At 40.5% G+C, this 17,561-nt stretch overlaps 1 protein-coding gene across 1 annotated transcript in view; it reads left to right on the top strand.

Moving 5' to 3' along the window:
• PRKN (parkin RBR E3 ubiquitin protein ligase) overlaps positions 1-14,070 on the top strand; it is a 743,993-nt gene extending 729,923 nt beyond the window's left edge. The window contains exons 11-12 of the mRNA XM_035323308.1: positions 8,840-8,957; positions 13,793-14,070. Coding sequence (XP_035179199.1) covers positions 8,840-8,957; positions 13,793-13,902 — 228 coding nt within the window. The 3' untranslated portion in view covers positions 13,903-14,070. The remainder of the gene's footprint in view (positions 1-8,839; positions 8,958-13,792) is intronic.
• Positions 14,071-17,561: the final 3,491 nt, after the last annotated feature.

Here is a 17,561-nt window from a genome sequence, read left to right on the forward strand (position 1 = left end):
CCCTTGCTTTCTATAAACAATAGAACAAGTAGATAGCTAGCTAAAACAATGCTAGCATAAGTGCTGCAGACACGCTGGGTTTTTGTTTTGGTTTGGTTTATTTTTCTGAATTACATCAGTAAAAGTCTTGCATACATCACTCGTGTACAATGCATACAAAACATTCGTGGGGCGTATATGGAAAGAAATGCATTTGGGACTATTTCATCTGCTTTACTGAAACTAATTTAAACACTTATCTATCTGTGCTTTCTGCCTTTTTTTTCTTTTTGGCACTCTTCTTGTTAGATTCAGAACCCTGTGTGTCAGAGTTAATTTGCTATTATTGTACTATTTGTTCTGGCAGTGAAGATTGTTTTACCTTTGACTGTCTTTTTCTAGGTAGGAATAATACATTTCCAGGGTTGCCTTTTATGGCTTAAGCTCCTCCAGTTTGACTCTTGTCCTTCCCCCTAGTCAGGATCCTTGCAATACCATTTATTTTAGAAACAGATCTTGTTGTCACAACGGCTTCTACTTGGATTTCAGGGCCAACCAGACATGCAGCCACCAAACCATTCCTCTCCAGAATTGGTTCACAACGTGTAGTCTCAGGAAAATACCTTCTATCAGAAAAAGGCAGGTTTTATTTTTGCCTCTGGTGGCTACAATACTGAGGGGAACCTTTCCTTACCTTAGCATTTCTACAAACACCTACACTACCCTGACATTTCCAGTGTAAGAGGAAAGGTTTAGACCTAGGTTGGTATGATGAAGACAAATGCGGTGGGTCATGAGGAGTGGGAAAGAGCTGGAAGCAAAGCCAAAAAGAGATATTGTGGAGGAGCTGGGTAGCCAGACATTGACAACACAGAGAACAAGGAGAGCTGCAGTGCCACTCAAAGAAGGCTCTTGTGATCCCTATGTCAGAGCACTGCAAGAGCCATCTGCTGCCTGAGGGCCTGCTCATGGGTCCGTCAGGGCAGGGCCCGGCAGCCTGTCCCATCCCCCTGCCCCACCAGGAGCAGGGTGCTGGGGGCACCAGGGCAGCACCAGCCCTGACACTGGGCACCTCCCTGGGGACAGGAACAGGACAGGGATGGGCCAAAGCCAGGCGGGGACATGGGCCCATGGGGCGGCAGGGCCATGGGGAGCTGGAGCCCGGCCCTGCTGTGGCCATGCTGGGGCTGGTGGCCCTGGGCTGATGTGGGGGTCCGGGGCCTGGGGGGCTGGGGGTGAGCAGTGACAGGCAGGGGTGGTGGTGCCCTCAGAACTAGATAACAATTTGGGAAGTCTTAGAAAAGGTGATCCTCAGAAAGAGAGGTAGAGCCTGAAACAGAGGCGTTCAAGTCTCCATAACAGCCAAGAACTGATGGGAGGCAGACAGGTGTTGACTGTGAATTTTCAGAGGCATAGTAGAAGCTCCAGAAAGAGGAGAATGAAGAGGGAAGAAGGGGAATAAGGTTCTGAAGTGATATGGGACAACAAGGAGGAATCAATCAGAAAGGGTGGTGGTGAAATAGGCCTGTGCTGAGCCTGGTGTCACAAGAAAGGAGGAAGAACCCTTAGGTCAAGAGGAGGGAGCAGAGCTGGTGGGTCCGTGAAGGGAGGATGACGAGGAAGGGGAAATGGAGTCTGTTGGCAGGAGAAAGGAAAAGTACAACCACAGCTATGGAGCACAAGAGGAACAAAGCAGGAGTTATGTACGGTCCTTAAGGTTGCTTGAAAGGGTTTGAACTTTTTAAAGATGGGAAGCTAGAGGACACTGCTTGAAGGGGATAGCATAGTGAGTCCTTTACCAGGAGGAAAATGATGTTGTTATTGATATTTTTTTTCCACCTCACTATAGGATCTCCTTGGGGTTACTTTTATATGTTAGCTAACACACTTCTTTTTCACTGGTCTGCAAGTTGGCATTGCATCCAAATTTACTACCTATAGTGTGTTTACCTAAATCTGGTATGTTTTTTTTCCTCTTTGCTATCCCCAGAACTGTATTTACCCAGCTCTCAAGTTGTATTTGGGTAATTGACCACTGAGAGTTGTTCATAGCCCTGAGACCTCCCATATCATCCTGCACAGGTGCTTTCAAGGCCTTAGCTATCATCCCATGCCTTTACTCCTGCATGTGGTGTTTTATTCTAGGGTCAGAGATAGTTCAGTCTGTACATTATATCTATGCTTGTTATTACTATCTAGTAGTTATAAAAATATGTATAGCATTGTTAAACCACAGAATTATACAAAACTAAGCAAAATCTAAAGCAAAGTCAAGAGAGGTACAAGTCACCTGGTCATTCAATAACTGCTGTCACTTGCTGAAACAGACCTCTAAGATGGTCAAGGCAAGCCCAGAAAAGCTTGACAGTCCTGAGGCCTGTGGTGTTGGCTGGGCACAAAGGCTGAGGCTTCTTACCAGATATAGCGACAACATTTTTACTGAGCCACATAGCTACATGTTCTAAATGTTAATCTATGCTCTATTTAGGTTCAAACTTATAGCTAATGCCATAAAACTTAATTTTGATGCCACTGCAAACCTGTGGGATGTCTGTCCCAGCTATAGTGCTCAGCTGGAGGCCTTGCTCACCCACATCCTAAAGCCAGTCCCCAAACCTTCTATCTTCAAATCAAATCTCAGCTGCTTTTTACTTGGGTCCCAGTCCTTACTGTACTCCATTAGCTAATGCAGAGTCCAAATATTAATACTGCTTTTCTGCTTCTGACAGTAGAAAACTTATCCAGAGCTCCTGCCAGCCCAGGGGCCCATCAGACCAAACCAGAAGCAGTCCAAGTGCCTCAGCAATGCCTCAGCTGAGTCACTGCAAACCTTGGAAGTACAATTTTTTCCAAATCTGATCCTAGTCATCAGTACATCCTACCTAGACTATGATGGCAGTCTGGGGTTTCAGACCTAACTTTGTCATAAGCTCTCAGACAAGTGATCAGATCTGAAGCAGACCTTTTTGATAACTTCTCAGAAAGCAGCTCTGTGCTCGCACAGGCATGGCATGAAACATGTGCACACATCCAGGGAAGCTTGTAACATCACCTGGCGTCCTGCTTTTGGCTTTTATATCGTAGTTCCTGGAAGGGCTCACAGCTCACTTGGGCTTCAAGTGAGCCTCCAGGCTTTCTTTTCCTGCCATTGCCTCATGTATGCATATCTCTAAATTGCTAGTAGGTGGTATATAATATACAGCCATGACTTGAGAGGCTTCCTTTCCCAACCACTGAGCAACATCTCTCTAATCTCTTATACTATTTTCCCTGTAGAACCCTGTAGAACCCTGAAGCTCATAGACTTGTGAAGCCTGGTCTCAATGTAGGTGGAAGTTTGCTGTAATTATGCAGCAGAACATATTGGCGACTGTGAGCAAGAGCTATTTCAGAATTTCATTCTAATGTGGAATTTCCAAACAAATGCACTCACAAAATATCCTTAGCTGAAATATTGTAATACTAAATATGCAGCTAATGTTTCATGAAAATCATATTTGATGCAATGTATTTCTTATAATACTGGTGTAGAACACAAAGACTATGCAACCTAAGTGTTAAATTGTAATAGAGAGAATGCTGACAAAACTATGTCTCTTGATTTGCTGTACAAAGAAAGTAGCAAGCTTTTATTTGAATCTTCAGTGATGGGTGAGTTATTAGGGAAAGCATATATATATTGTATTGGACTCCATAGACATTAGACATCCCGAATCAGCTCCTGGTTATCAGGTTTTTTTGTTTGTTTGTTAAAGCTGTAAAATACTACAAATATCACTAACAGTTTCTTCACTATTACAGCAAACTTGCTGTACTGCTTTTAGAACGGTAGGAGAAAAAGTGGTGTGGTATTTGAAAAGATACACTACAACCAGGAGTTAAAACAAGAAACATGCAGCATGTCTATGTAAGCATCTTTCTCTACTGGAAAGAGGGGAAAAATTAATCGAACTGCTAAACAGTAAATGCTGGCCACAAAAGTATGAATTATTTCACTGTATTTTAGTGAAAGAAAAGGTTATTGAAGAGGTTTATCATACACAGTATCTTTCAATGAGTCCTGAGTTACAATATGAAATCTGGAACATCTATTATTGGACCATTGATTTTTTTTTTCCATCAGATAAATTTAAAAAGTTAAATAAAACATGGCTGTACAAAAAATGGCACATGTAGCTCGATTTTGACAGTATCTTAAACAATGGGAAAGAAAACGAGGTTCAGCTTTAGTAGGTGGCATATTTACAATGTCAGGCACAGGACACTTCAACCCACAGATGCCTAATTAAAGGAGCAAGAAAAATAACCAGGAAACATCCTGCAAAATTAATCTCTATGTTATAAATAAAGATGCACCGGAGGAAATCTGAGAGTAGGTCTTAACTTTCTGTCTAATGAGAAATAGATGGAAACCATAGAGGGAGAATTTTATCTTTCCTATTTTGGGTGGCAATAAAATAAAAAGATATGACAAGCTGTTTATGAGGTTAAGTTGACAGTCCTTTGCATCTGTGTTGCCACTTACAGGAGAAAGTATGTTCTTCCTTCCAGTGGTGGAAAACAGTTATACAAGAATGACCTCTCTTGGATTAGATTTTCTGCTTTAGAATGGTCTAAATTCAATATTCACAGGCTACCTGAATTTCATGTGTTCTGATATGAATATCTGCAACATGCAGAGTGAGAACCTTGATGTGCAATATCACCAAAACAGAGCTCTCTGATTTTATTTGGTAAAAGTCTTGTATCTGACACAATACCCTGTATATAGCATTGAACTTTGATTTTATCTACTTGCTGTCATCACAAACCAGGTCGTTTTACAGCAGAATTCCCTAGGCACACCAGACAAATTGGCTCACAGAAAGCCGTTTCATGTGAGCTTAGCTGGATCAGAGTGGTGCTAACACTATTTTTCCTCTGCATGAAGCATATTCCCATTGATGGATATCCTTCCTTTTCCTGATCTATATAACCATTTTTAGTATTTTGATTAGCCCAAATCTCTCTGTAGACCAGAGCACTAGTCCCATAGCTATGTGTACCTCTCCTTATGAGATTTTTTGACTCTTAAATGACTCAAATGATGGACTTTTTTTTCAAAGCTCCTCTAGCCTATCTAATGCTCTACACATCTGATATATTTTTCTCCCAGAACTTAATAAAAAACACCAGTAAATATGACAGGAGGTTAGTTCATGCAACCATGTTCATAAAACAGCTCAGCAGAAGTTGGGAAAACAACAGGAATGTAAGCTGGACTGTCATCATCCCTTGTAGATCAGGTTTCAAAAAATGAGGCTGCTTTTGCTCTGAACTCTAGCTCAAAATAAATGGTGGGCAGTGTTAATACAAGTGTTATGGAAGGTTGAACATTGCTTTCTGTACAATGAATTATTCTTTGCTTTTCCTTTGAACCTTTTCAAGCATCCATAGTTGTTCTCACATTCATGCTGGAAAGTGAGTAATACTTTCTCTTTTGAGACATCTGAGCCTTTTTAAAGTGCTATATTTCACATAAAGTCATAATTTTACATATCTCTATTTTTCCTTCTTAAGTCTTATTTTGCCAAGTAAAATTAACTGAAAACCAAGGATTTCTGATCAAAAGGAAAAGTATTTCTGATTAAAAAGAAGCTGCATTAGGGTACATTTTTGAAGTAATGCATGACCAACTTTTTTGCTTATCAGAATGGAAATAAGCAACAACAACAAACAAGCATTCAGCAAAGCTGAGCACAACATAATGTCAACAGCCTCATATTCCATTCTGAATCAAGGGTTTTCAGTTTTCAGATTAGCATGGTCATAAAAGAAGTGTGCTTACATTAGACAGTCTATAATATGGTGACGTGAATTTAACATTATATATCTAATGCTGCCAATATTTTTGAAGAAGTTTTGCCATCAATGTTTTTACCCTGGATGGTACTGCTTAGTTGTTGACTTTGACAACATACTTTTTTTTACTTTATGCATGACAAGACGATGTGTGCCCCGTTACCTGAATGAGATGCTAGTTTAAGAAGGTTGCTTTCTTTCTATTTCAGGATGCTTTCTATCTCTGTAGCACTTTTTCCTCTAGTGCCTGATATTGATTAACTGCATAAAGAGCTTTCCATGTGCATGTTCTTGCAATGCTGTATGGTTCTCAGCAGTCTCTGTGGTCTCCTTATTCCTGTTAGTTTTTCCAGCAGACTCAGCATAGAAACAGACAATTAAATCCACGTCCTTCAAGATAACAGAGATAACAAGGTGGACTCTTCCACCATCTCACTAAGAGGATAGTGCAGAAGAGATGTCAAAAAATGCTTGTGACAGCTCATACTGGAGCTTCCTGATATTTATGGGTATTCACTCCTTCTCATTGTGTGCAGGACAGTTGGGAATCAAGAAAAATCATCATGAAGTGGAATGGATGGACTTTAGCAGCTTTTCACTAATGCTCTGATAAATACCCTGTAATAACTGAGGAACTAGAGTATATTGTTTGAGGTCAGCATCATAAGTCTATGAAAGTCTCCTGTTCTAGACAAACTAGCATGTGATGCATACCTGGAGCATCACTTACCTTCCTATCCAAGATGTGGCAGGCCACAGAAAATGCAAGCAGCCTCTGGCTGAGAGCCCTGGTCTATTACCTAGGCTGTTGTCAAGATTAGGTTTGCTATCTTAGGGTGAAAGAAGGTGATATAAATAGACACTGGTAATGGAGAATTGCCATACAACTTTTCTTTATTGTTTGAGGAGAAAATGAAGATAAATATGTGTGCTTGCAGTCACTGCAATGCTTGTGGCTCATAGATCTGGGTGGTATGGTCTCTTTACTGAATTAGAGAGACTCCATCACTGTACCATTTTTCTGCATTTGCTTCCTGCAGCAGGAAGTTTTTTAACTCAGCATTCGGCAAAGCTGGGCATAGGAGGGATGTTTCAGCTCTAATGGGCTGAAAATATCATGCTGCTGTGTCTATTTCATGCTAGAAGTTTTGCAAGGGAAAACATTAATATAATAATTCACTCTACTGTTGTCATCAATTTGTTCTTTCTCAGTCAATTGTGTATGTGTGGTTTGCACTTCTTTATTTGAGTTATTTCTAAGCTCCCCAAACTTTGTATTTGCTTTCAGAACTAAGATCAAATATCTTTATACAAATAAAATTAGCAATTTGGTGTGTGTAATTTTGTTTCAGTGTCATTTGCTATTAGGCACAACAAAGACATGAAGATGTGGAAAAAGTACATTTCTACGTTCTGAATCACACAGTTTGGATTTGGACTATTTGGGAAAAAACAGAGCTACTGTGAGGCTCTTCTGGGTTGAATACAAAAAGTCACCCTTCGTTAAAGATCAAGGTGTTGCAAGATCAATACTAGATTATGTTATTTGCTATTAGCCTGAGTAGGTTTTTCTGTTTCCTAGAACTTCCTAATGTACCATTTGACAGAGGTCATCCTTTTACTGAATAATCCAGCAGTGTGCAAGGCCTAATTTGCTATCAAGAAGCAGTGAGCTAAAAGTAAAAATCATTGCTAAGATAGAGCTGAGGAAACTTTGTTCACCTATGTCACCTCTGCATCATAAATACTGGCAAATGGGAGAAAAGTGAGGGTCACAAAAAGGGTTAAAGGCCTGAGGTGACTGATACAGGTTGTGAAATAAAGGAAATAAGAGCATAAACACATTTTCAAGGTTTTCTAATTAAAACGGGATGATTTTTTTAGGTGCATATTGCAATGACCACCAGATGAGCTAAAAACAAACTTCTCCAGATGTTCCTCTGTGTTACTCCATGTTAACTCAGGAAACTTCAGCCAAGAAATAAAAATCTATGTTTTATTCACTGACACGGCAATAAGTCACCAGTTTTATCAGTCAGTAGCAGCCGAGTAGAAACCCGTCGGAGTTAGGGTTACATTGCGTGATTCAAAGCTGGGCCAATTTCCTTTTGCTGACTTGTTAGAAATAAGTATTTTTAAAATCCGTATAAATCAATAATAAAAGTCGATCCACAGAGTAGTCTACAGTTACTCTGAAGGCAGGAGTACAAAGAAGCTGCAGCATTTTTTACAAATGATATAATTTAGTTTAGGCTCGTTATTCTTCCAGGCACTTGAAAAACAACCACAGTACAAATAGACAGAGCTGCACTTCAAGGCTGGAACCTAAATACATTGTTTACTTTTGAACATCATTTCCAGCCCTGTGTGATAGACATTACCTAGGGCACTGCCATCTCTTTTGTCCTTGTGTTATCATTTTAGGTAGGAAATTGCCAAGTAGGACACTGGTGTAGATTATGTAATTTTGGCCCAGTCATAAATAGGACAAATGGAGGAGTCCCTTTTACAGCGCTCTTCATTATAACTTTTTCTGTCCATGTTGCTCTGGCTGGGGAGATATGCGCTTTCATTATTTACCAGGGTTTTTTTATTTTTATTTTTCCTTCAAAATCTTTGTGTTTCTTTTCTGTACCTTATAAAGGCTCGTAAGTTTACATAGGATTATATATGAATAAAATCTAGATCACAGAAAAAAAAAAAAAAAAAAAAAAAAAGGAATATTCTTTATTATGAAAAACAGCTTTCTTTTAGGGGCCATGCCATTTCTCATCGTGTTGCATTGCCTTGTTGTTTCGTGTTTCTTGCAAGAAGAGATTTAGTCCCTGAAGCAAAATCAAACCTATGGTGTCTAAAAATCTCAGCCAGGTTCACCTGGCTCCTGCTTCACCTTTGGCTTTGCCTGCCTGTGTGCATTTGCAGCAGGGCTTGCTGACTTCTGCGCCCTCAGGGCAGGGAGCTTTGGGGGCTCATACCTTGCAGTCATGGGTAAATAAATACCTCTTCTCTCTCTTTGCAGGGATATGCAGTTGATGAACATGCAGCCATGCAAGCCCGATGGGAAGAGGCATCTAAAGAAACGATCAAGAAAACAACCAAGCCTTGCCCCAACTGCCATATTCCAGTAGAAAAAAATGGTAAATTTATTAGATACCTGGTATTTACCTGTCTTGTAAAATTCATTTTACAGTATAAATATATGAATGTGCATGTGTACATATGCATGCTATTATGTCAAGAGAGGGAGGGCACACAGTACTTGAATCTTCCCTCTGACACTTTGTCTAAATTATCTTGAAATCACCAAATCTAAATCACTTAGTTCCAGAGCCACTAACCCAGCGTCACAAAGCGCTCAGTTATCCCCTTGATAGACAGGGAAAAAGAGGTGTAGAGAAACACTGGGCGTTGCGTTCATATGACTGAATGTCCAGTTAATTGTATGGATTTTACATTGTGAATGGAAAAAAATAGACATTTATAGGGCAAAACTCATCTCTCACTGAAACAAGATGTGTCTAATGTAGGCCAGAAGACTCACACCTAAAAGCGGGATGTAGGAAAAATAGAGCTGGTGTAGATGTCTAAACAGTATACAGCTGAATTTAAATTAAATGAATCTCAACCCGGTGAAATGTCAATTGTAGAAGAGCAAGTCAGAGGAAGAATTAGAATTCTTGACAAACTGCTTACGCTGATCAATGCCTACTTTGTAGGAACAAAAGTAATCTATTGGCATCAGGGTGGTTAAAACAGAACAAGAACAACAAATAGGCCATGTCCTGTAGTACATGCTGTTCCAAGCTTTAATTGTATTAATGTGAATTAACAAAAATATTCTAAAATGTTTGCCTAGATATTATATGAATATAAAGTACAGAGGATGCTTCTCAGTTTTGAGGCATCAGTTATACAAATGGGACTGACTTTGAAAATGCGGAATAAGACACCATGAACCGTAAGGAGAAAACGTTTGAAGCAGTGATACTATGGAAATACTACTAAGGAAGAAATAGGACAAAATCCTCAAATCTGTGGTTTGAAGAAAGAAAAGAAGGTAGATGGCAGATGGAAAGTGGGAGACTTCAAGCACAAGGACCTGAAGGGATGAAAGCATGAATTCAAGAGTGGGAAGGGGAGACAAGATTTGGCAAAGTGTAGAGAGCAAGGTAGGCAGCAAAAGAGAGAGAACAGAGAGGTAGGTCAAAAAAAAGTTATTTACAGACTTGGAAAACAGGCTGGGAAAACAGAAGGTTTAACTGGATTACAAATAGACAGTCATTGCAACTGTTCATACTTACGGTCTGTGCATACACAAATGAAAAACCTTCTGGTCAGGCTGGAAGCCCTGCTGGGAGCTCTATTTTCTCTTACACTGTGTAGTTTGTTTACAGTTGTCGCATGTCACAAATAGCATATCCCTATTTGACATCATGATATAAGTTATACAACTCCAACTAAGAAAATTGCTTGTAAAAATCACCAACATATCCAAAAAAGAAAAAAAGAAAAAAAAAAAAAAAAAAAAAAAAAAAAAAAAAAAAAAGAAAAAAAAAAAGCCGTTATACTTTTTTCCTTGGAATAAAATAATTATTCAAAATGAAAAGAGGAAAAGACCTTTCCTTGCTAATGGCCTGACCCATGTCAGGGCAGTGCCTCATAATATAAAAGACCAAAGCCACATCAGCAGGCTAGAAATGTTTCCATGTACTGGAACCAGATGGTAATGCTGCCATACAGAACTTTGACAGGCTGGGAAATGGGCTGAGAGGAACCTCATGAAATTCAACACTGATAAATGCAAAGATCCTGAGCCTGGAGAGAAATAACCCCAGTACAGGCTGGGAAGATACCTGATGGGGGAATAAAGAAGACTACTTCTCAGTAGTGTGTCTGGTGAAAGGACAAGGGGCAATGCACCCAAACCCAAACTCAGGAGCATAAGAAAACATTTTTCACCATGAGGGTGGTTGAAGACTGGAACAGGTTGCCCAAAGAGGTTGTGGAATCTCCATTCCAGGAAATATTCAAAACCTGACTGGATGTGACCCTGATCAGCCTACTTTAGCTGACCCTTCTGTAAGCACAGGGGGTTGATGATCTCCAGAGGTCCCTTCCCACCCCAGCAATTCTGTGATTCTGCGAAATAAGGCACGAAGCTTGAAAGGTGAAGTGCTTGCTGTCTTCTCTGGTAATGGGTACTGCACATTTCAGCTTGTAGGCTGACATTTTTAAATTGCCTACAGCCCATTGTTCCCCATTGTAACAATACTGTAGATTTATACTGATGACATGTTCCACTGAGTCAAATGATAAAAAGGCACCTAAAGTCTTTCAACAAAACAACTTTGTTTATTGCATTCTACGAAAATATATGCCAATTTAAAAAATTGATATGCAAAAGGAAATGACATCTCAGCAGCATTTATTTTATTTGTGCTCCTCAACAAGTTTTAGTCATGCTGGAAATCTCTTTGGATAAAGATCTACATTCTACTCTACTACACAAATAATAGCTTTTCAAACCATCACTTACAAATTAAATCTCTGCCCTGCTGGTTAGTGAAAACCTCTGAACAAGTATGAACAAAAATGATTAATGCCCTTGAGAAGTCAAACTGTCAGACTTGCTGCAAACTGCAATAGTGTGCCTGCTTCTCTGAAAACACAGAAAGCCAGGAAGTCCTCGGTGAGCCTGGCTGCTGGGAAGACGTGGTTCCCTTGTCAGTCTAGAACTGATCAGGAGAGGTATATAAGGGTTCTGGAAAAATGGTGCTTACAGAAGGCATTCAGGTGATAATCATCAAGCTGAACAGCTTAGTCTCATCTGGAGTCAGATGGCCTGAAAAGCCTCCTCTTTCTGTACCTCAACTATTCAACTAGAATAACCTGCAACAAATACCTTTATGGTATCTCCTGTCTCCCTTCAAACATGACAGTGCAGGTAGGGAAAGAAGCAGAAGGGCTGCGGAAACATCATGCTGTAGGTTTAATTTATGGTACCAGGACAGCACACAGCACCTGCTTCAATAAATGGGTTTGGTGCCCATGGGAGAACGTAGGCACAGCTGAGCAGTCCATGCCCAGAGCGATGAGCTGGAGTAGCCTGCTGCCTGCATGGGTGATGCCCAGCTGCCCTGAGAGCCTGGGTGACTCTGAAGTTCCCCAAGCATCTTCTTCTTCCCTATGACTTCCCACCTCAGTGGTCCCATGAATTAAGGCATGAAGCTTGAAAGGCACAGTGCTTGCTTTTGTCTCTGGTAAAGGGTACTACATGTTCCAGCTTCTAGGCTGACTTTTGTAAACTGAGAGGAGCACTTCACTTCTGCCTAAGTACAGCTGGTGTCAAGAGGCTGATGATTGTACACTGAAATCTACCAGCAGGCCTCATCTGGGAGGAGTAAGCTGACTCCACACAAGAGAATAATTCTGCCTTCCATCCCCAGATGCTTCTGTGGACATTGTTACTTGCCACTTTCACAAGGGACAGTGACAATGCCAATAACTTTTCTGTAACTGCCTATATTCTTGTATGTCAGTAACTTTTCTGTAACAGCTTGTATTTCTATAGGCATTGCGGAATACTCCTAAATGCCAATAACTTTTCTGTAATAGCTAAAGTGCAAGAGTGAAGCACTTTCCCATAGTTCAGTTCCCAGAATCACAGAACAGCCGAGGTCGGAAGGGACCTCTGAAGATCACCTAGTCCAACCTCCCTGCTGAGCAGGATCACCTAGAGCACATTGCACGGGCGGGTTTTGGATAGCCCCAGAGAAGGAGACTCCACAACCTGTCTGGACAACCTGTCCCAGTGCTCTGTCACCCTCACAATAAAGGAGTGCCCCCTCATATTCAGGTGGTAGTCTGACTGAGTTTAAGCACACATCCGCATCTCCAGAGGACTGCTGTGCTCATAAAGCCATGGGCCATGTTGCTCAGTACACTGAAATTTAAATAAGGTTAAAATGTCCAGTGAATTGCATTTCTTGCACAAGTATATAAACTTTGCCTTGTTGAATAGATGTTGCCATTGCAGCTAGTTTTCTCCCTCTGTCAGATGAAGCAGATAGGCCTATTTTAACAAATCATGCCTCCTGTCATTTTCACCTTCTGGAGTGGCATTTATAGGAAAGGTTGAGTAAGGGTATCAAGTCGTACAGTAGGGAACGCACACTCCTTGTACCTCCTATCACCATCTGGAGTCAAACTGAGCTGACATTTCAGCGCTTCTTGCTGCATGTTTTTCTTTCAGTTTGAATTATACAAGAGATTTCTTTGTGTAGTAAGCAACATAATTTCCATTTGAAGTACATTTTTGTAATGACCTTTGACAATGTTAATGTTTTATATATTACAAACTAATCATTTGACCAAGGCTGTGAGCAGAGAGATTAAAGCTGTTCTCACAGTATGGGCAAGTAACAAACCCAACACACTGGAAACACTGAGGTGATCAAAAGGCTGCTTCAGATATTAAGGTCAAAGTAACTTAAACTGCTAATGTCATTTTGATATAATCAGCAGTGAACTGTCAAAATCTGTCTCCTGATTTACTCTCTTTGCAAATCTCTTAGTTGTTGAATCCAAATCCAAATAAGAATTTAATTTTGTTCAACCTCTGCCTCACCGCTTTACTAGCTCTGCTTTACTTTACTGGAGCAGACACCTGCATCACTGCTTTTAGAGGCCACAGGCTGTCGTTGCTTTTCGCTGTCCCCAAATGTCAGACAGGACTGCACTTCCTACTTCTGCAGCCCCTCGATTGAGATCAGCGTGTTAGACCTCAGTAAGAGAGGGAATAACAGGATTAAGAAAGCCCAGGAGAAGTACTGTTCAGGTTTGTACTTTTATTAAGTATTCTACTTGGTTAGTAATTGAAGGGCTTCAGAAGTTGATTTTAAAACTGTTAATAGTTGATTAACATCTCTAAGTGCTTGCCAAGTGCCAAAGCCATTCTTATGCTGTTTTGCAGGTGGCTGCATGCACATGAAGTGTCCTCGACCTCAGTGCAAGTTTGAGTGGTGCTGGAACTGTGGCCTGGAGTGGAACAGAACCTGCATGGGCGATCACTGGTTTGACTGATGGCACAGGGGCACTGGGGCCAGCTGGCATTGCTGCTGGAGCCTGCTTTCATCAGGGTCAATTTCTGAACTCCTTGCTTAAACAAACCTCCCAGCGGTTTCAGGAACAAAGAGTTCAGAAAGTGACCCAGTTTGTAGGTTTTTGCTTGCTTGCCTATAAAATCATACAAAAATCACATTGAAGTAATGCCAAGGGTTTTTAATCCACTAAGTAAAAAGAGTAATTGTTTTGGTGAACAGTCTTGCTCATCATTGTACAAAAAGGGGTAAATTTCACCTTTCTGAACACATGCGGTCTGTTAGCACGGTGAGCAGATAGGGTTGCTATGAGGAACTTGCTTGAAACGTAGTTAGGAACCCACAACTCTTACAAGAGAGCAGTGTCTGCCTGTGTGTATCAAGGGCTGTGGAGGAGGTTCCCTGCATCAGCTACTTTTTCTCGACGACTCCTTTGCTCAGTCAGCCCAGTTTTTGATTTTGAGATAGTACTGCTTAACAGCTTTTCTGGTGTATGGATGGAAGACTGTGGCTCTTCAGTGTTTTTTTCAGGGTTCCTTCCTAACAGGCTTTCTGTAGGGGTCATGCTTTCAAACCATATTCTCACAAGAACTACCAGCTTTATGCCACATTTGTGCTTGAATATTTGTAACACGTGGCATGAAATTTGGCTCTGTACTCGTTACAGACTATGTTACCACTGGAGGGTTATTTCAGGGTGGATGCAATTTCAGCTCTAACCATGACTGTTGTTGCAGTGATGACTGGATCTGATTAAGTGTTGCACAAGCTAGACTCTCAGGGTTTAATTTTTGTTGTGCTTACAGCAGTACTTTGGATGTAGCAAGGGGAAGCAGGAGAAGCCTTCTCAGGGGTTTACTCTATCATCATTCTCCTAAATTAAATTAGAATACGAGTGTATTTCTGAAAATGTATTCACAGCTCAAACAGTGAGAGGTAGAGGGACTTCTTTCATTTTACAATGTTAAGACAGTAAGTAAAGCTTAGTAGCATTTCCAAGCCTGAACAATCTTTTTGTTTTGTGTTCTTTATATTGCTGTCTTAATCTGAAATGAAATGCGTACTGATCATATCAACATGCCACGTAAGGATTTGTACAATCCAATTTGGCAAAAAAAACGCACAATAAATAAATGGTCAAAATTTTGATCTTTCTTTTATTTCTTCTTTTTTTCTTTCAATACAATATAAATAAATGAGTACAAAGATGGGTGCATTGGATGATGCATTTCCTTGGCTGATACAAACTACCAGCTGAGAGGCCAGCCCTTTGATTAAACCCTACTCTTAGAAGAAAATAAATTCCAAGGCCATAGACTTCTATCAAGCTTTAATTAGTAGTTTGTATGGCATGACTGTAGACTCCTGAAAATATGAATGTGCTTTGTATCAGTCAGTGCAGAGCAAGAATCTTGATGTACAAAGAAATCCCAGGCTCTGCAAAAAAAGTCCAGTTGTTAAAAGCAGTGGAGTATTAATCTGTGTCAGCTGGAAGTCACATTAAAAATCTGATGAAACAAAAGGATGAGGGGATGAGGTACCAAAAATGAGAGAGTGAACTGACAGAATTCAGAGAATGCACCAGGGGAGAGAAAGAGAGCGGCAAAGAGAGCACAATGGCCAGTTCCTAAAGGCCATTTTCCTTTTTGGCATCAGTGAACTAAAATGTATGCAGAAGTAGCTACATTAAAGCATAGGGGTGCAATAGAATGATGCAGTGCAGCTCATTTAAGTACATTATCTTAATGGAGATATTTTACTGTGAGCTCTGATTATTTCATGATTTGATTTCCTGCACCTGGGTCTATTTCATAATTTATAGGGCTTGCTGCCAACAGGCTAGGGAAAAATCACCATGCATAATTTTACTTCTATGCTGTGTTACATGGGAGCTTCTCACTATGTTTCATATCTCCAAATATTTGAAATAAAATAAGTCTGGATCTCTTTCCCTTTTTGTTTGGTGGCTTCCTAAAAGAGGAAGAAAAACTTGTTCTCTGGCAGGCGGTTTCACTGAGTTAGACCTAGCCCTAACAAGTTAATATTTCAGTTGTCACGTAGAAACATATAATTTATGCCCCTGGATCAAGGTCCATTGAAGTCAATGCACTATAGATCAGCTCCTGTATTTCTTTCTGGCCCAGGCAGGGCATGGCTGGGCATGAGTCATAAGGCTAGAACAGAAACATCTCTTTCTTGGGAAGAATTTGTCAGAGGACAGGATTATGGACATTTCTCTAAAACATAAGCAAGGGCAAGAAAAGGGAATAAATAAAGGAATTCCAGCACAGAGTCAAGTTTATTCACTTTTAGAGGATAACTTTATAGCTCTTTGCCACATAGAACTTCTTCACACACTCCAGATTTGCACCCTGCAATCACACAACACCTCCCTGCCAAAAAAAAAAAAAAAAAAAAAAAAAGTGTGGCTCCTGCAGATTTTAACAGAACAAATCACAATTTTCTCTGTATTAATACATATACATCTGTACCTGTATATGCACATCTGTACCTGCACACACAGTTTAATGGTGCAGCCTGTAAACCTGATTTCTGTTTGCAGTAAGATTAATTCTAATAGCTTTCACTATGTACAGGGTATGAAAAATTGGGTTTAATGCTCTGCTGACACTGTACGAGTGCTAGAATCCTTACAGAAATGTGTGAAGTAGACCTAAAATTTCCTGCACCTTTTCTTTTTTTATGGAAAAATTGTATCTAAAAACCTAAAACATTTTTTTTTGTTTTCTTTTTTTGTTTTGTTTAAAGCTCATTGAAACTGTAATTTGAAACAAAGCAAAACGTACCAAATGAAGTCTTCAGTATCTGTGCAAACTGTTACTCTTTTTTCAGCTCTGAGCTATCAGGGTGGGATTCACCTCACCCAGCCTTAGCTGTCTAGTTGGTTCAGTAGCCTCCGAGGCTCGTGCACAGACTTGCTGACATGTGGGTAGGGGGACCTGGTGATTTTTTGGTCATGGCCTGAGGTGTATTGGTAAAGTTCCTCCTGGGCCCTGGGTGCAGCTCCTGACATAGGAGCAGGACCATGGCACTCCCCCACGCTCCTGCCTCTGCCATTGGCATGGAGGAGTGAGGAGGTGGGGGGTCTTTTCTTAAAACTTACGAACCGGCATTGTTTGCCAGCATCCATGAAGCCAGCCTTGGCAAATACCCTCTTTGGTGGGGCACTCATGTCTCTGGAAGTACTCCTGGTAGCCACGGGGTGATGAAGAGAAGCAGGAGTCGAGCACAAAACAAGAGGCAATCTGAGGGCTTGAGCAGATGCAGAGGTTTCAAGAGCTTGTGGGTTGTTGATCCCCACTAGTGATGCACTCTGGAAACACTAAAATTTCATGTGGAAAGAAGATGATTTACTACAGTGATGTAAAGGAAAAAAGAAGTCCATATCTTTTCACATCCAGGTTTGCCTTTGTTGATTGAGGCTTCTACCTCAAACCTTCTTCATCTTTTGGATTAAAACAATTAGAGACTTGTTGTTGGTACTGCAATCCATGCTCCATTTAGTGTGTGTTAAATGAATTAAGTACAGGATGTATGCTGAAATATTCAATAATAATTATCTCTATAATAATTCAGCTCTATAACAACAAAGAAAATCTCCAATATTTAATTCCAGCTGGC

The sequence above is a fragment of the Oxyura jamaicensis genome, chromosome 3, assembly GCF_011077185.1.
Source record: "Oxyura jamaicensis isolate SHBP4307 breed ruddy duck chromosome 3, BPBGC_Ojam_1.0, whole genome shotgun sequence".
In the NCBI taxonomy this organism is placed as follows: domain Eukaryota; kingdom Metazoa; phylum Chordata; class Aves; order Anseriformes; family Anatidae; genus Oxyura; species Oxyura jamaicensis.